The sequence below is a fragment of the Antechinus flavipes genome, chromosome 1 (assembly GCF_016432865.1).
Source record: "Antechinus flavipes isolate AdamAnt ecotype Samford, QLD, Australia chromosome 1, AdamAnt_v2, whole genome shotgun sequence".
NCBI classification, from domain to species: domain Eukaryota; kingdom Metazoa; phylum Chordata; class Mammalia; order Dasyuromorphia; family Dasyuridae; genus Antechinus; species Antechinus flavipes.
This window is the reverse complement of record NC_067398.1, coordinates 497,091,285-497,110,702: the sequence shown is the minus strand read 5'-3', so window position 1 is coordinate 497,110,702 and position 19,418 is coordinate 497,091,285. Positions and strand designations below refer to the sequence as shown.

The 19,418-nt window shown below is 38.1% G+C and overlaps 1 protein-coding gene across 1 annotated transcript in view; it reads left to right on the top strand.

Annotated features, from left to right (window-relative positions):
• GREB1L (GREB1 like retinoic acid receptor coactivator) overlaps positions 1–19,146 on the top strand; it is a 140,203-nt gene extending 121,057 nt beyond the window's left edge. Inside the window, exons 25-33 of the mRNA XM_051970360.1 lie at positions 372–511; positions 2,936–3,097; positions 3,172–3,376; positions 6,037–6,202; positions 6,722–6,949; positions 8,001–8,142; positions 10,246–10,446; positions 11,959–12,097; positions 15,364–19,146. Of these exons, the coding sequence (XP_051826320.1) occupies positions 372–511; positions 2,936–3,097; positions 3,172–3,376; positions 6,037–6,202; positions 6,722–6,949; positions 8,001–8,142; positions 10,246–10,446; positions 11,959–12,097; positions 15,364–15,527 (1,547 nt within the window). The 3' untranslated portion in view covers positions 15,528–19,146. The remainder of the gene's footprint in view (positions 1–371; positions 512–2,935; positions 3,098–3,171; positions 3,377–6,036; positions 6,203–6,721; positions 6,950–8,000; positions 8,143–10,245; positions 10,447–11,958; positions 12,098–15,363) is intronic.
• The last annotated feature ends 272 nt before the right edge of the window (positions 19,147–19,418 follow it).

Genomic DNA, 19,418 nt, shown 5'->3' with positions numbered 1-19,418 from the left:
CCAGTGCTGAATGTCAAGGTTCTTGGGAGTCTGGGGAGTTAGTCTCCTGGAACAACTGATCCCTAAGAGCCGCCTGTGGAGACTCTGTGTATGTGTGTCTGTGTGTGGGTGGGTGTACATATTTATATGAATTATATAAACTCTCACTCCCTTTATTAGCTTATTTTCCTTCCCTCCTTCCTTCCTTTCTTCCTATTTTTATCTCTTTCTCAATCATATATAAGTTACAAACTTTGATTTTCTGAAGCTATAATTCAAATCCCTAGTAGTGGGAGAGAACCCCTTCTATTTTATTAGGACTCAGGAGTGGGTTCTTCTCAAGTATTCAGGAACGAATCCTGGGTTGGGTTTTCCCCCTTCTTTGTGCACAGAAGCAAAAAAAGAAGGCAAATTTGAGGAGTCCCGGAAGCGAGAAACTCTCTCTATGATGCTGACCAAGTATGCGGCTTACAATACATTCCATCACTGTGAACAGTGTCACCAGTACATGGATATCAGCCCGGCGTCCCAGGTAACATTTACCTATCCCTGCTACTACATAAAGGCATAGGAGTGTAAGCTGGGCTAAACAGGGAATCTCAAGGAGGATATGAATTGAGGAAAGGAAAGATGGAAAATGTTCCTGTTTATGATTTTCTATAGGATTGTCCCAGCAAACTCTTGGTAGAAACTTATACCTGAATATGTCAAAAACTTATTGACTAGTGGTCAAAATGTGTGATTCAATAATCTGGCAGAGTTTGGGTCTGATTGTTTTTTTATTAGTTGACCTATAATTTTTTATTAGTTATTAGACAGAGAAGAGAATAGAATATTATTAGATCTACATTCTACCTAGAGGTTCCAAAAGTCCTTCATGTCCAACTTGGTTTTAGACTAGAAAGACTATCCTTAAATAATTAAATTAAATAAGTATAGGTAAGTAGGAAAGTTGTATTTTTAAAAATGTATCCTTCAAATTGAAAGTGTTTAACCTTTTTTGGATTGCTTGCTATCTAGGGGAGGGGAAAGATGGAGAGAGAGGGGAAAAATGGATCACAAGATTTTACAGGGGTAAATGTTGAAAACTGTCTTTTCATGTATTTTGAAAAATAAAAAAAACTATTATTATAAAAAAAGAAAAAGAAAAAAGAAAATTAGCCTTCATTAATCAAAATAAGACTATTGACTTCAAGTTATATTTCCCTTTTGGCTGCTAAGTTGCTCTGGGCCAGCACTGCATTCCTGGCTTGGAATGCAATTGATGAGAAAACTTGGAAAATAGAATTATTTGTTGCTGTATGCAGTTTGAATCAAATAGGGAGACATGAATCCATTTATCATCATAGCATCTTCTTATGGCATATTTGAGCAGCAAAGAAGGAAGCAGAAGCCACTCACATCTTTGAGGAATCAATAAAGCATTTGCCTCCCCACCCTACCTGGAGAAAAATTATTCTGTTAATGGATCAGACTAGCATTTCTCCCTTAAAGATCTTTTGCTATCACCCCAGGAAAAAATTAAGCAGAAGATAGATATCCTGGCTCATGATGACCATTGTTTTTTCATAGTTCTTCAGCGTTAGCTAAAGCTAAGCTAAAACTGTTGGTTAAAAAAATATAAATGCATCGGTAAAATCTGGTTTACTTTTACTCGTCAATAATAACAGTAGTTTAGCATATATATGTTTATGTGACATTTTACGAAATATGTATATGTTAACTTATTTAATACTCACAACCATTCTGAGAGGTAGATGATATTACTATTTCCATTTTACAGATGAGAAAAATGAGGTAGGTGGAGGTTAAGTGACAGGTTAGTCACTAGACACTTTCCTGACCCCACATCCAATACTTTATACACTGTGACTTCTAGCTATCCAAAATATGATGGGGCTAAAAGATTTGACCTGAGCACAAAATGCTTTTTTTAAAAGCACATTTTAATAAAGACATTTGTGTTAAAATGTGCTTTTTTTCTTTAAAAAAAAGGGGGGGGGAGTTTAAAATATTGGAGTTATTTCTGTGTGTTTGGATTTTGTTGAATTGTCACACATACAATATTTAGACAAATATACTTAGGATGATTCTTTTCTATTTTGGAATATAGTAGTTATTCCTAAGTAAATATACCCAACTATCTTCTAGTACCTTACAGATAAATTTGACAAATTATCCTTGAATTGAGTCAAGTCTTGGCAGCTTCATTAAGTTTTTGTAAATCATGTGAAGATAATGGTATAATCAGTCACTGGATTCAGTTACTGAAAGAGAATAAAATGTACCCTTTAGAAAATTTTTTCAAGTTATTGGACTTTTATTTGTCTTGGAGTGTGTCATGTGTCCTGACTAAATCCACAGCTTTTTGTTGTTCTCGTGTGTCCTACTCTTCATGACCCCATTTGGGATTTTCTTGGCAAAGATACTGCCATGGTCTGCCATTTCCTTATTCAGATCATTTTAAAGATGAGGAAACTGAGGCAAATAGAGTTAATGATTTTTCCAATGTCACACAGTTAATAAGTAAGTATCTGAAGCTAGATTTAACTCAGTTCTTCCTGCTCTTTAAGGCTCCTTCCACCAACTCTGTAATCTTATGATGTAATCTTAAGAAAACGAAAACATTTTTCTCCCTACCGTTTGTGGATCATTTAGAACAAGACAAGCTGCTTCATAGGCAATTTGGTATTTTGCATGAGAGTAATTATAGCTCAAAGGAAATGGATACAGAATTCAATTAAGCAGTATCTGGTCTATTAAAGCTGTGGAAAAGATGCACCAAAAATTAACAACAGCTCTCAAGAAAGGAAATGCTTGTCCACTGTGGTTCTTTTTGTGTACAAACGTGGGTTTGGGATGATTTCAAATTCTTGTTAGTTATTTTTAGTGCCGACCCTGTTTCTTTATTGGAAAACAAGTTGAGAGGTTTATTCCTTTTCCCTTGGCAATGCAGATGTCCGATTCTACCCTCCACGCATTCACGTTTTCTTCCTCCATGTTGGGAGAGGAGGTTCAGCTCCACTTCATCATCCCCAAATCCAAAGAAAGTCATTTCGTCTTCAGCAAGCAGGGCAAACACCTGGAGAGTATGCGGCTGCCTTTGGTGTCTGACAAGGTGGGCGAGCGCTGAGCCGGAAGGAGGGGGGACAGGGGTAGAACTGCAGCAGCTAATGCTAGTTCTTTCAGCAGAACTTGAATGTGGTCAAGAGCCCGATCTTCACTCCTTCCAGTGGGCGACACGAACAAGGCCTGCTAAACCTTTACCACGCAATGGAAGGCATCAGCCACCTGCACCTCCTAGTAGTCAAAGAGTATGAGATGCCGCTGTACCGCAAGTACTGGCCCAACCACATCATGCTGGTGCTTCCCGGCATGTTCAACAACGCCGGCGTCGGTAAGCACTTACCCATCTTGGGGGACTCTAAGTGAGAAATGCTACTTCTTTTACTTCATCCTTACAGCCTAAGACCCAAGAAGTAGCAGTTTTTTAGGGTTAAGAAATACCAAGTTCTTCCTTTTAAAAAAATGGTCTTTGTCACATTTCTAAAGTTGACTTAGCACTAGTATTTTCTCTAAAAAATAATTTTTTTAGTTTAACTTTTCCCCTGACTCTAGTTAGCGGCATATTCTCTTAAAAGGTTTGTAGTTCCAAGGACTAGTTTTTGAGGAAGTCATCTGACTGTATATACAAAAAACCAGACTGGAAAGGGTAAAGGATAGGATTTAGGATAGGAAATGTCATGGAATGATCCCATAGTTCATTAAGTTAACAATTAGATGAACCTCTTCTCCCCATATTCTCATTCCATGAGAGATAGTTTTGAGCTGGGTAATATCTAGTGAGCCAGTTCCATCAAAAAAGGCTCCAGGAGGCCCAATTCTGTCTGCATCACCTACAGTTTTATGGATACCAACTTCAGAATATCACGGGTGCTGATAACATCCATCTGATTGACCAATAAAGGTGTTTGTGCTCCTTCTAGGGACCTATTAAGGGAATAGAGGGGTGATGTCTGGAAACCGCCAGTCAGGGCTACCATCCAGAGCATGGCCCAGTTGCTCTGGGCACTGGGCCGTGGCTCTTCAGTTCAGAATGAAGCTTTCCAGGGTTTAAAAATAAGCTGCTCAATAGTGGTTAATCAGCAGATTGACCTTTCAAGGGGAAGTGATGACAGCTAGTAATTCACTCGGCTCTCTGCCCAAATGACTGTGTCACAGTGCCACCAGAGTATTCTTTACCTGAAATAAAACTTTAGAATAATAGTTCTCATCATCTATATATTTCTCTTTTTGTATTCTTTGTTGTTATAATTGTTTTTCCCTCCCTCCTCTGTCTAATCTGTCTCTTTTTTCTCCCCTATTCTTTTTTCCTTTCCCCTTGACTTCTTACACATTTTCAAAGATTAGCTATATGTCTTAAGTAATAGTTTATATTCCCTGCTCTTGATTCTAAATTTGAGGATTTGAACCTTTTGTATATTTCACTCTCAAAAATAATTAGCTCATTATAAAGCCAATAAAATTAAATTACTCGCAATTTTTTTACTTGCAATCAGTTCTCCTTTGAGTTTTTGTCAGTGGCTTTTGATTAAAAAAAAAAGTTTCTCTCCTGTAGCTAGAAATAAATAGCAAATTTATATGCACACTCTTTTTTTTTGGGGGGGGGGGTTCTAATCATTCTTCTGCTTTTGTTTGGAGAACATGCTAATCCTAGTGCCTTTGGTTCCTTTAGTGATGGGTTTTACTTTAAAAATCTGAATGGTTTTCCTGACCTCTTCACATTATTTTCTTTCTTATCCCTTCCTATTCTCTCTCTCTCTCTCTCTCTCTCTCTCTCTCTCTCTCTCTCTCTCTCTCTCTCTCTCTCTCTCCCTCCCTCCCTTCTTTCTCTCTCTTCTCTTTCTCTCTCTCTCTCTTCTCTCTCTTTCTCTCTTTTCTGTCTGTCTCTCTCTCTCCTTTCTCTCTCTTCTCTCTCTTTCTCTCTCTTTTTTCTCTTTCTCTCTCTCTCTCTCTTCTCTCTCTTTCTCTCTCTTTTCTGTCTCTCTCTCTCCCCTTTCTCTCTCTTCTCTCTCTTTCTCTCTCTTTTTTCTCTCTCTCTCTCTCTCTCTCTCTCTCTCTTTCTCTTCACCTTTTCTTTCTTTCTCGTGTATTGTCCCTTCTCTCTGAAAATGACTGGGATAGTCTAGGTGATCCCCTCTACCATCAAGTTCAGCTTCTTATTCAAGGAGCTTTCTTGCTTAAACCATAAAGTATAAACGGAGGAGAATATGTTGCATCCATTTAGTTAAATGATAGTAAAGAGAAGGATAAATGTGAAAACTCCCAAGGGTAAAAAGCAATACAAAATACAATCTAGGGAGGCCCACTTAGAAAGCAGAATTGACCTTTAGCCTTCAAAATAAGCAAGAGAGTCTTCTAGAAGAATACTAACAGTAGCACATTCATTATCTCACTTAATCCTCCCAACATTCCACTGATTTAGGTACTATGGGCATAATTATTACTCATTTTACAGATGAGGAAAACTGAGGCTCCAGGGCCTGAGTAACTTGACCGTAGTCACACAGCTAGTAAATATCTAAGGTAATAATTCAAACCCAAGTCTCTCTTGCCATTACCAGGATTCCAGTATCCTGGACCCTTTTCAGAGACTCTGTTTCTTCAAGACTCTGCCTATTATAGAAACTTAATAGTTTTTGATAAATGAATAAATGCACAAATGAATGAATGTATGAGTGAATGAAACCTGAGCTGAGGAAATAGTAATCAAAGTACCGAATCCAGTTATCTCGTCAGCACTTGGGAGTGGCTTCTTGGATTTTGGAAAGCCTTGTTTACAGCTATTTTGAGCTATTGGCATGTGGATAAAAAAAAAATAGATCTTCTATTCAGAATATCTTGTATTAAGGGGACATGGAATCCCCAGAGACCTAGCTTGACTCCTGAATTTCCAGATGAACATCAGGGGGGGTAGGTTTAGGGCTTGAGGGTTTATCCTATGGAGAATATTCAGGCCAGAACTGCTCAGTGCAAACAGTATTTATTGCTTTTCAGGTGCTGCAAGGTTCCTCATTAAAGAGCTCTCCTACCACAACCTGGAACTGGAGAGAAACCGCCTGGAGGAACTGGGAGTCAAACGCCAATGTGTCTGGCCTTTCATAGTGGTCATGGATGACTCCTGCGTCCTGTGGAACATTCACAATGTTCAGGAACAGTCCAGGTATAGTACTGGTTATGGACACAGTGATTATAGTGAGACAGGAAAATCAAGCAACCAACAAACATTTATCAAGCTCTTGCTGGGTGCCGGGCCCTGAGTTCAGTGTTAGAATTAGACATTAAAAAGAATGAAATCATCCTTGGAGATACAAAGAATGCAATCTCTTCTTTCAAGGAGAGAAGCTTACATTGAAAGGGAGAGAAGACCATATGTAAGCCTTTTCTCAAATTAGTACTAATTCCATGATGAACACATGTAGTGAATAGCAAAGAAATCCATTTATCTAAATTATAGCAAAACAGAAATCAGAGAAGATATGTAGGAGAATGTAAACCAGACATACATAATGAATGAGCTTTCTCTTTGGGAGAAAGCTCAATCAAAAGAAGAATCCTCAATCTTACCCAAGAGGAAAACTCCAGAATCTCTGCTGTGCTGCTTCTGGAGACAGTAGGTTTACTCATTCTTGGATGCCCTTGCGGCCTCCCTCTCACACTTGTTCCATTTTAAATCTAGCAGCCAGTCTGTGGATCCAGGAATTACCAGTAAGAATGTGTCCTTAAAGAGTGTCCTGCAGCACATGGAAGCCACCCCAAAGATTGTACAGTATGCCACCCTGGGGATACAGAAGTGGAACAGCAAGCTGAGTTCTAAAAGCCTCAGGACTCCCTTCTCCCGGTGCCACGTGCATGATTTCATACTGCTCAACATAGACTTGACGCAGAATGTGCAATATGATCTCAACAGGTAAAGAATCCCCCACAGATTCGGCTCCCGGCTTGAGGTTTGGGGTCTTCACTGTGCTGTTACTTGTTAGCCTGCAAGTAGGTCTTTGTACACCCAGATAAAAGGCACGATTTAAGTTTGTGTCATGATTGAATGAATGTTGAATGAATGATACCTCTCTAATCAAGGTGGTTTTAGTACCAGTGATACCCAAAGAAATATGTTTACTCTTACTTCATGTAAGTCTTGTATCTTACTCTGATGTGCACTCTGCATCTCTGTCTCTGTCTCTTTCTCCTTCCCCCCTCCCTTCTCTCACACACACATGCTTCTCTTTCTCTCTCTCTCTCTCTCTCTCTCTCTCTCTCTCTCTCTCTCTCTCTCTCTCTCTCTCTCTCTCTCTGTCTCTCTCTCTCTCTGTCTCTTTCTCGTCTTCATTTCTCCCTCCCTTCCTGTACAGGATAATAGAAAAGCTTATACAAAGATAAGCTCCAACTGGATATGTGATCCAGACACAAAAGGTTCTATCATAAAATAAGTTCAGAGAGAAGGGAAGAGGTTGCCAGATTTATAAATCAGATATTGGTAGGAATTGGAGTACAAGAGGAAGGAAAATAAAGAGCTTCCTCATATGAGCATGTCAGATAGGACAGTTCACTTAACTAGCTGTGTAACCCTGGAGAAGTCACTTTGCTTCAGTTTCCTCATCTGTCAAATGAGGTAGAGAAGAAAATGGCAAATTGCTCCTGCATCTCTGCCAAGAAAACCCCAATGGGAGTCAGACACGACTGAACAACAGTATGCCAAACATCTCCATTGATCCTCCATCAGATCTCTCTCCATTCCACTGACTGAAGAAATTTCCTTTTTCCTTAGTTCAGTTAACAATCCACGGGCACCATTGCAGATCACATTTGAATTTTTCTGGATCATAGGGAGGTCATCTTTGTTCTAGGCTGTCTTCTAATACTTTCTACCTCTTTCTCTTTTTTGTAATAATCTTAAATGAGGTTTTTTGGAGACAGAATAAATTACTGAATCCCAGCTCTGTATTGCTATAATTAACTTTTAGGTACTTCTGTGAAGATGTTGACTTTAACTTGAGAACCAATAGCAGCGGCCTGCTTATTTGCCGATTTAACAACTTCAGTCTCATGAAGAAACATATCCAGGTTGGAGGACAAAAGGACTTTAATGTCAAACCAAAAATCAGTGTAAGTTTTTCAAGTTTGGAAGAGAGAATTATTTTCTTGAGAGTAAAGTTTCCCTTTAATATCTTTTATATTAAATGGTTGTTTTTTCAAAAACTGAAACAACAAAAGAGAAAAATGTCATTACTATTATGAAGTAGACATTGAGAGGTATTTCCATTTTCCAATACACAGACTAGTATTAGTCTATGGTAAATTTTTATTAGGAGACAAAATATTTGTAAACGAAATGTCCTTCCCTTCTGATACTTACTTCTCAGTTATTACTCTGGGCCCTTGAATTTCAGAAAACTGCCATAATGAGATTAGAACGACATTGGTAAAAGATTTCAATGTGACATTATATTCCTGTCCTTCCTGAATAGTAATGTGATAAAATTTGAAGGAGACAGAAGGCAAGAGATATCCAACTTCCATTTTATTTCTGTGTTCTTTACTAAAAAGTAGGACAGTGTTCAGAGTAAAATGTAGATCAAAAGTGGTTTAACAGGTAACTGAAAACAAAGGTAAATAAGGAGATGGTCAATAGTCTCAAATTAATGGATCTCTATGTATCCTTGGGTATTGAAGGAAGATGGGGATTTGACTGAGGGACTATCATTGGTGATCTTTCAAAAATCATGGCGAATGGGAGGAAGAGATAACACATGAGTGGGGATCAACAAATATTCCAGTTTTCAAAAAGGCAAAAAAAAAAAAAGAAAAGAAAAGAAAAGTGAATTGCCTGATTTGTGGCAAAATTCTAGGATGAATTATCAAAGGGATGATGTAGAATAAAAATTGAATATGACGACTGCTGTGAATCAGCATGTGTTCAACAGAAACATGTCAGACTGATGCCATTCATGTGCTTTTGACAAAGAGATGGCTCTGGCAAATTAAGAGAATCCTATAGACATGGCAATTTGAATTTCAGCAAGGTCTTTACAGTGCCTCATGATATATTGGTGGATGAGAGATGGGGAGATAAAAGGCTGGAGAATAGTAGTATTGTTAGATGGATTCAGAACTAGTTTGAGGAGCAATGTGATAATTAATCAGTGACCACTTAGAAATGCCTGTGGAAGGAGTATCGAGTGCTGTCTTTGGCCATCCTTCTCTTCAACATTTTATCAGGTATCTTGATGAAGTGTTCATCAGTCAATCAGTCAATCAATAAACATTTAAGTGCCTAATAGGTGCCAGGCACTGTGCACATTGACTTAGAAGAAATGATAATTGCCTTCGAGTATATGGAAGAGAGATTAATTTTTTTTTGGAGTGGCTCCAGAAGCAAGATTAGAAATGGTGAATAGAAATTATAGAATTAGACTCTACAACTATATAAGGAAAAACCTTTCAAACAATTAGAGCTGCTCATGAGTCAGAAGGAGATGAATATTCCATTTTTGGTGGCCTTCAAATTAAGGCAGGCTGGCCATTTGTTGATGATGTATGCAGTGAATTCCTGCTTGAACCCAGGTGAGACTAAATGATCTCTGAGGTACCTTTCAGCTCTGAGACTTAGAATTCCCTCGTACTGAAGCATGGTTGTGTCTTATCTTACAGTTGGAAAATGTGGGCCATTGGTCACAAGAGAGATAGGAGGCAGTTTGGGTTGTGAAAAGATAGCTACTCTTCAAATCACAAGCTCTGGGATCAACTCTTTGCTATTATTCTTGTGACAGTATGGAAAAATAACCTCTCTGAGCTTTGTCTCACCTGTAAAATGGGAGGGGGGTTAATATTTGCACTATCTGATGGTGTCGGACAGTTTGTAAACATTATTAATACTCTGTCACTGTTAGCTGAGTGTTGTTGTGGGGGGACCCCTCAGACTTGAACAGACGAGATAGAAGGGCACACCTCCATCGGTCCTTGGGCTCGACTTAAGTTTGATGTTCTCCTTGTAGATTACTGCCCAAGCATGCTCTTCATCTTTCTCCCCTTAGCATTCAGTACAAATAAGTTCCATTCCTTCCTAAACCCAAGAGCATAGAGTTACCCTGGACGATAAGACTATGCTACAGTTTGTATTTGGGGAGGTGGTCACAAGGGGTGATCTTATCCCTTGCATTGAAGGGACATACAGTGTATTTTAAATATTTGTTTTGCATCTGATTACAGCTATCGGAAAGCATAGCACCCATCTTGCCTCTTCAGTATGTCTGCGCTCCAGACAGTGAGCACACTCTCCTGGCAGCTCCAGCCCAGTTTCTTCTTGAGAAGTTCCTTCAGCATGCCACATACAAACTCTTTCCAAAAGCCATCCACAATTTCAGGAGCCCCATCTTGGCCATCGATTGCTATCTGAACATTGGACCTGAGGTAAAAAAAAAAAAAAAAAAAAAAAAAAACACTCCTTCCTTCCTTCCTTCCTTTTCCTCCCTTCCTTTCTTTCCTTTCTCCCTCCCTTTGTTTTCCTCCCTTCCTTCCTTCCTTCTTTGTTTCCTCATGGCTATGAGGTGGCCAAGTATCTTTCTTCAAAGTTCAAATTATCTGGAATGAAATGAATGTAAAGATCTCTGGAACCTTAGAATTCTCTTGGATGTCTACTCGTGATTCTGGGAAGCTACCAAGATGCACCTGAGACTGTCATTGTGGCACCAACCCACCCCTACACTAATTTCTCTTCTTTTTTTTTTTCTATTTTTCCTCCTTTTCAGTTTTCTTTCTGCCATCTCTCTTTCTGTGTCCCACTTTCCTGCCTCTCTAAAGGCCTTCCCAGGGGTACAGGGGGAACCTTTCATGCTTTGCTTGGTCTCAGTAGCAGCCCTGAGGTATTAAAAAGGTGATTTAGTCCTATTTGGACTCTCCCCTCTGGCACTCTCATCCAATTTTGAGAACAATCCATACTATGAGTGTAACTCATAGAATGGTGGAGCTGGATGGAGGCTTAGAGAGCATCTCTCTAATCCAAACGCTTCATCTTACAGATGTGTTCAAAAGGTAAAGCCAGAGAGATTGGAGAACTAGGCCAGACTTGCACTAAGTGACGGCAGAGCCAGGACCAGAACTGGGGGTTCTGGATTTCAGTTCTTTAAGTGTTTTACTTCTTAGCTACTAGAGAGGCAAAAGTGTCTGCCAACATGCAAAGCCTCCACCAGGAGCCCTGCACTGTGCCTCATTACCTCCGATGCTTCTCAGCTTTCCTCTAACTCGTGAGCTTCTCTGACATCTCTTTTCTAGAATTTTTAAAGTTTGACATTCCAATCTCAAGGGACCAGAGTACTCATCATATTTTAGCTCACATTTCTTTCTGTCTACATAAAAAGTGTCCTTATCTAATTCGGTGTTGTTTAAATTTAATTTGATATAGGTTTCAGATTGTAACAAGATATTTCATTTGATAGTTTCTCAGGAATTAATCTTTTTGAGGGGAGGTGAGAGAAAGGATGTTACAGAGGGAAATGATGTTTTAAGCCTTTGCTTTTAGTGATTTTAGTTTTTTCCTTCGTAAATCCTCTGTTTTCCTCACACTGGTTAAATAAGGTGTCCCCAAAGCCTCAATGTGGTTTTAACCTATTTAAATTTTAATAGCTTAAAATAGACTTGGAATTTGGGTCACTTTGTATTACACAAAGCTTAAAATGTCTTTTGTTCCTGTGGATTCCTCCATTCAAGTCTTTATGACTTGATATTCTCTATCCCAGAAACTTCCTGCAGATAGTACTGCCCTAAGCCACATGAACCCAAATGGCATGTACACACACACACACACACATACATACACACACACAAAATACACGCATATGTATATCCATATATACACATACACACACATATATTGTAAACGATTTTTTGAAAGTAAAATATTCCTCTTTCTGTTTGATGTTTCAGGTGGCCATATGCTATGTGAGCTCCAGACCACATTCTATCAATGTCAACTGTGAAGGGGTATTTTTCAGTGGACTCCTCTTGTACCTCTGTGACTCTTTTGTAGGTGCTGACTTTCTTAAGAAATTTAAGTTCCTTAAAGGTAGGTCTGCTTTAGTACTTTGCAAGTTATTTTCTTCCCTGCCTTCTCCCTCTCTTCTAAGATCAGTTAAAAAGACTAATTCCTTCTTTACAGTTTCCAAAGTGTTTCTTCTACTTTATCTTACCTGAGAGTTTACATAAGGCTCAGCTTATGTAGGAGTTTACCAGCTACAAGTAGGATTACTCTCATTTTATAGATGAGAAAATTAAGGCTCAGAAATGCTGAGCAATTTGTCCATGGGCACACAAAGGTGCCAGAGGCAGGATTTAAATCCAAGTTTGTTCTGACATAGCATCATTCTTTCCATTTCATTATTTCCCCTTAAAAGGGGGGCTTCCTTATAAGAAATACTGATCTTTGTCAGTAACATTTTGTCCAAACCCAGAATGTAAATTGTTTTTCTGTCATTTTTCAGTTGTGTTCAACTCTCCATGATTTTATTTGGTGTTTTCTTAACAAAGATACTGAAGTAGTTTGTGATTTCCTTCTCCAGCTCATTTTACAGATGAGGAGACTGAAGCAAATTGGGCTATTACTTGCCCAGGGTCACAAAGCTATTAAATGCCTGAGGCCACATTTAAACTCAAGTCTTCCTGACTCCAGGCCCTGTTGTCTTATCCACTGTGTTCTCTCCTAACTGCTTCACGACATAAAAAGTAATGTTTTATTATTGAACTAGAGAAGGATTGTGACAAAAGATAATGTAATTTACTGTCTCCTCTACAGCTTCTACTTCAGTTTTGGTGCTGAAATAACCTAACTGATCTGACTTCCAGTCCACCCTAGCCACCATTCTCAGATTGATCACTCTAAAAACTGGCCATGATCATTAATCTCTTTCATAAACCTTTAGTGAGTCCTATTTAAAGTAATGGCAAATGGAGGATGACTTCCAAATATAGCATGATAAGACTAGTGCTGTAGGTAATAAGGACGAGGGTGAGTTTGGATTAATAAGACTAGATTTAGCTATATTGGGGAAGAGAAGAAAAGGAGGAGGAAAAGAAAGCAAGCCACTTAAAATTGAACAGAATTATAATAGTGATGACAGAAAAAAGGCTAAAATTTTTTGTATCCTTTTTTTCCTCTGCCAAGAAAAACTGACTTTGGAATTGAATAGATATAATAAAAATGAGTATTGAGAAATGATACCCCAATAATGAGGAGGTAAATAACGAGATAAACGAGACAGCATCTAGGAGTCTGACTCAGATGAACTATAACCTAGGGCACTACAAGAACTGGCAGGTGTGATTGAAGAACCCTTATCACTGGCCTTTGAAAGGTCATGGAGAATTAGAGAGGTACTACAAGTTTGAACGAGGGCAAAAGGGAAAAAGAATGGTGTCTGCATTCAATAAGCTTTGGTTCCTAGAAAAGTTCTAGAGTTATTATCACAGGGATGTTAATTGAACATTTAGAAAAGGAAAACATAATCATAGAGAGTCAGCATAGTTTCATTAAGAACAGATTGTCAGACTAACTTTTGATGAAGTTATTTAGAATAACAGATGAAAACAGTATAGATGTTGTTTACCTAGATTTACAATTCTTCTGGAAAATATGAAAAAAAGGAGAGCAAGATAAGTACAAGTCAATTTGAGATTGTTTCAGTGCTAGATCTAAAGAAATCATTAATGATAAATGGTAATTAGCCCAAGGCCAAATGCAGATTTTTAAGGCAGATTTCAAAGCTGACATTTATCAGTGACTTGACTGTATACATCAATGGCACGATTACATTTCATAGATTCATTGATGACACAAAGCTAAAAGGGATAGCAATATTTGGGACCTCAGAGTGAGGATTCAAAAAAAAGATTTAGACAAGTTTGAATGAATCAAGATTAAATTTAACAGAAGTAGTCTGAGGTTAAAATCATCTTTGCAACTAGAAGATAGAGGTATCTGGTAAAAGGACTAATCATTTTTATGGATTACAAATTCCATAAGTCATCAGGATGACAGATCAACCAGAAAAATTAGTGTAGTCTTAAAGACATAAAGGGATGCTGTCCAGAAGCATCTGAGGAGATGATGATCCTGCTGTACTCTGCTCACAAGGGTGCTATATTCTGTTCTGAGCAAGGTATTGGTAAACTAGAAATTGGCCAGAGGTGGAAAACTTGAATAATTTGCCTCAAATTCATGACACATGGGAATAATTAGCTGTAGAAACTTATGGCATATTACATACTCCCTCTTCAAAAAACTTTGGTGACTCAGTATGAATGTCATGTGGTACAGAGTAAACAGAGAACAGAACAAGAGGTAGGATTTGTTCTCGTTTGCTCCCTCCTTGTACTTTGTATACCTTCATGTGGCCCTTGCCATATTTTACATTGTATCACAGTAATTTGTGTACTTACCCCTCTACTGTATTAGAAGCTTATTGTGTCCTATCCCCTTACTATATTATATATTATTTCTCTTTAGATTGCAAAGCCAGCATAATCCCTCATATAGCTATGTCTTCAAAAAATGAATTTAAGTTATGGCTATACTTTAAATCAGTGCTACTGATTTTAGAAAGAAATAATCTAAAAAAATCATATTGACTCCCTAAGATTCTTAAATCTGCTAAGTAAACGTTAAGAAAATTGACTATGGCACCCTGGCACATAGAAATCCACCTGTAATACTTTTTAAAAAACATTATTATTGTAATATAATGAGGCATTTAAGTTCTAAGTGTTCCGTGCATATAATAAGAGTTGAGTAAATTTTGTTTATTGCTTGTCAGGTTAATTTAACTAGATTAAGGTGAGGCAATGGATAGAGCATTGGCCCTGGAGTCAGAAATAACCAAGTTCAGATGTAGTTTCATACACTTACCAGCTGTGTGCCCCCAGAGCAAGTCACTTCACCTTGTTTGCCTCATTTTCCTCATTAGTAAAATGAACTAGAGGAGGAAAAAAGCAGACCAATCCAGTGTCTTTGCCAAGAAAACCCTCCCACAGGGCATGAAGGATCAGACATAACTGAAGCAACAACAAAACATTTGTTGCATGCTACATTTCCCTGCCTTGACAGTACTACCCCATCACTACCATGTACAGGGTAGCAGGAAATAAAAATATAAATATGCAGTTTGACGTCAGGTATTACTGAATTTCCTTAAGGACACACAATGACCCAGCAGCCTAAACCCTTTTGTCACTGGAGACAAAGATGTAAAACCATGAGTATGCATTTCTGCAGTTCAGGGAAGGTACCTTAAAAGGTATAATCTCTGTCTAACGGGGAGTCTCTACCTTTCCTTGAAGGTGCTACCCTGTGCGTCATCTGCCAAGACAGAAGTTCTTTACGGCAAACAATCGTCCGCTTAGAACTAGAAGATGAATGGCAGTTCCGACTTCGGGATGAATTTCAAACAGCCAACAGCAGCGAGGACAAACCCCTCTACTTTCTCACTGGACGCCATGTCTGAGCAGGAAAAGAGACCACAATTAAGGTGGGGGTGGGAGAGGGAATGAGGTGATCAAATGGGATTTTTTTTTCCTTAAGTACAATCACTGTGGAGCAAAGTGCAACGGTTGTGACTCTGGGATGCCCTCCAAAGACTCCCCCACCCGACCTGGATACCCCAAGGGCATCTGTGCCACTTCAGCTCCAACCCCAGGACCTGGGACTTAAGGGCCCCAGCCCTAGACAGTTATGCAAACTACTTAGAAAACGGCCTGCCAGCTGTGACTGAAGTGACATGCTTTGGAGATGGAAGAGCTTGCGGCTCTCAACGTCTTACTGCTTTGTTTGGGGGGTGTTTTGTTTTGACTTATCTGTGCTAGGAGAAAAAAAAAAAACTGATGTTCAATATCAGCTAGCCTGAATGTGTTACATGAGATTCACACCAGGGGTGTGACACGGTGAAGATTAACGTCCGAGGTCTGAATCCTCAGTTTTTCTTCAAAACTGTACTTTGCGGGTACAGTATTACTCAGGGGTTTGAAATGACAGAATGTAGAAGATACTTGTATTTAAAAAAAAAAGTAGCGTTTGTTCTTTCTCTGTGCAGTGTTAGTTTTAAGATTTGTAATTTTATATGTATTGAAACTTTTGGCAAAATTTCCACAGGAGTTAAAAGTTTACTACTTAAACCTGAACAAATAAGGCAGTAAATGCAGAGCAGGCATCCTGTGCCTGCACATGTGTGTAGCTTCTCCTAGTCTTTGCTCTTCCTGTTAGCTTTAAAATTTTCAGAATCCTTTGCACGTTGCATTAACGTGAATCTCTAACAAGCCGTTTGGTTTGGCAGTGATACTACTTCCTGTGCAAAGAGTAACCTGAGAATTTTGGGGGGCCATTTAGAGACTTTGGATTCCCCATCCAATCTCTTCTTCCCCTCCCTGCCCCCCCCCAAACTGTTGTCTTTTTTGGTTTGAGTTTCTGTATAGTTGGGCACCAGCAAAACCGATTTTACTTGACTTTGATTTCTTATGAAATGTCATGTTTTAGTTTTGTACATAGCGGAGCCAGTGCAATTTTGTTTCTTCTCACATCTTCATACATAGCAAGACTTCAAGACAGGTTTCATTGAAGGTAAAGTCAACTTTATGCTAAAGAAAACTACTTCCTCCTTCCCATCCCCTGCTCCCAAGTACAAATACCAAAGCAGAATGATGGCTGGGGAGCCAGGTTTCAGACAGGGCAGCAGAAGGGCCAAGCCTGCTACCTCTCCTCTCTAGCTCACAGAAAACCCCACTACCATGGAAGCAGTCATCCCAAATAGCTTTGTTCTTGATGTGGAAATTTTTTTTGATCCATTTTGTTTAGTTGGTGATGAGGTATGTCTGTGTCTACATAAAGATTTCCACAATTCTCCAAATTCCATTTCAGTATTCAAGAATGAACAAAGGCTTAGGGCTTAGTTGGTAAATAGGTCTTAAGCCAAGGTGCTGTGGAAAATAAAAAGTTCTCATTTTACAAAATCAGTTTGGATTAAATTTCTCAGAAAACCTAGTTACTACTTTGTCCCGCACACATTTCTTTGCCATTTTGTAAAGTGATAAAAGTGGCAATCTTCCTTTGAACACACCGTTTATGATAAAGTGAAAAAATGGCTTAGATCTCCCCCTTGAACAAAAAACCTTTGATCCCTGATCTGAAACTACTGAGAAGGGCCTGCTACAACTGCATTTACTTAGAACAAATAGTGTTAATCAAGCAGCTTTATTATCTTGTGAGAAAGATGTTTACAGCTAATCACAAAACAAAATGTATTTGATTGAAGCTTGAGGAAAAATGGTTTGCAGATCTTTGGGTTTTAATAGAGCTAATAATTACAATGCTGCAAATGTAGCACATTTCAAATGAACAATTTTTAAATATTTGTTTTTACCTGTCCTTCAAAGAGGACCTGCCTTATGCTTTAAAGATACACCTTAATTTGTATGTGGCAGAATTTTGGACATAAAGGTACGTTCTGAAGTTTTCAATTAGATATGAATGTATTTCAAAAGTTCCAGTTTTGCTGGCAGGGCTTGATGCTGACCAAATCAAGTTAACTTGTTGTTGTGCAATACTGCATTTTGAATGTTATATTCTTTTTACTTTAGGGTAAAGAAACCATTAGAAATAATCTTATCTGGAGGAGGACCTCTTATGGTTTCTTCTGGCTCCGTGATCTTAGGACATTGTCCAGAGTTATTACTGTACATGTAGGACTCCTTTAAATGTTTCTAATATGGGCCGAAGAATACAAGTGACTAATTTCAGCCCTGTGGCAGTGCCAGAATAAAACCAAAAAATCAAACCATTTCCAAAAAACACATTAGATGCCAACTTGGCCTGTTTTCCTTTCCAAAACTTTTATTAAGCTTTTGAGTGAAAAAAAAAAAAAAAAAACAAACCAACCCAAAACTTGAAAATGTCCTATTGTCAATAGAATTGTTTAGTGTTTTAGATCCTAATACAAAAAGGAGAAAATTGCACAAGCAAAGGACATCACAATCATATTGGCTATGGTTTGGGTTGCTTGGTGTGTTTAGCTCTAAGCCTTGCCATCACTGAGAATATTGGTGTGGTATGAATGTATTAAATAGGCCAGCAAATAATACTTTACCTGTAGACATGTTAAATCTTGGCATGTTTGACAGTTCACAGGTTAATACTGAATGTAAACTAAAAAATCAGAATGAGAATCATTGTATTCGATTTTTTTCTGTAATTTATGTAATTTCTGATTTTTTTTTTTTTTTTTTTGGAAATGGGGGCACCTGTGTTACTTTATTACTGTAAAATTTTCTTAACCAAAACTTGGTGAATTTCACTAGTCAGTCTACCTCACATTTTATTGTTTATGATTTTAAATTGTCTGAAGTTGTGCCTACAGTATGTTTATGATGTACTTTCATTTAATTTGGTGAATGTATTAAATTTCCCTTTAATAAGAAGTTGCATTTTCTTTAAATTATAAGCCTCCTTCTAGAATAAGTTAATCTGAGAAAAGCATATCTATATGTGTGTATTTTTTAGTTTTACTGCCTAAAGGAAGAAGAACCAATTTTCATTTCTGCTAAATTTTTAGAACAAAAAGCTTATATAATATTGCTAAGTCTAGAATTCTGGTTCAACATAATGAAGAATTTAAGTACTATCTACTCTAAGAAGTGATGATTTCAATTTAATAGCCCAAAGCTCTCTGCCAAGGCTTATTATTTATCCGTGTTCATTTGCATATTTGGCCATCAAATTAAACCTTATTCAAAAAATTAAGGAAATTCTAAGGCTGCCTTTTTAGATCCATCATTAGAAAAAAAATGTGTCTTTCCTGGCCTTGTTGAGGCTGAATCTGAGCTAAATGAAACACTGATGGATTTATAGATGGAATTCTGTACCTTTCAAATATGAAGGCATACATTCTCAAAAAACAAACAAACAAACTTTCAAGGCATTTTCTGCCAATAAGTAATTCCAGTTTCAATTTCAGACTGCAGCAAGATAATGGCAGCATAAGATTTTGTTTTTTCATGTTATTTGTCATTTCTGGCCTTAGTCTCTGTTTTAGTTCTGTTAAGGGTCAAATAAATCAGTCATTTTGGAGTGTTTGATTCTGCTGATGGGTGAAAAAAGCTTTGTACCTGACTAGAATTAGCCACCCGGGATTACCTACCAATCTGCCCAGATTTTGTTGAGGTGTTTTTGGTCCTTCCTCATCCACTTCAGTTTACAAAGAGACTACACTTAATATCACAGACATTTGCTTTCTTAATCACCAGAGGTATGATTCTGAGGACAAAGGAGTTTCTAGTTAGGTGCAAATAATAAATTTTGGTTATAAAGAGCTCATTTAGAACTCTAGGGGGAGTGGAAAAACAGCTGA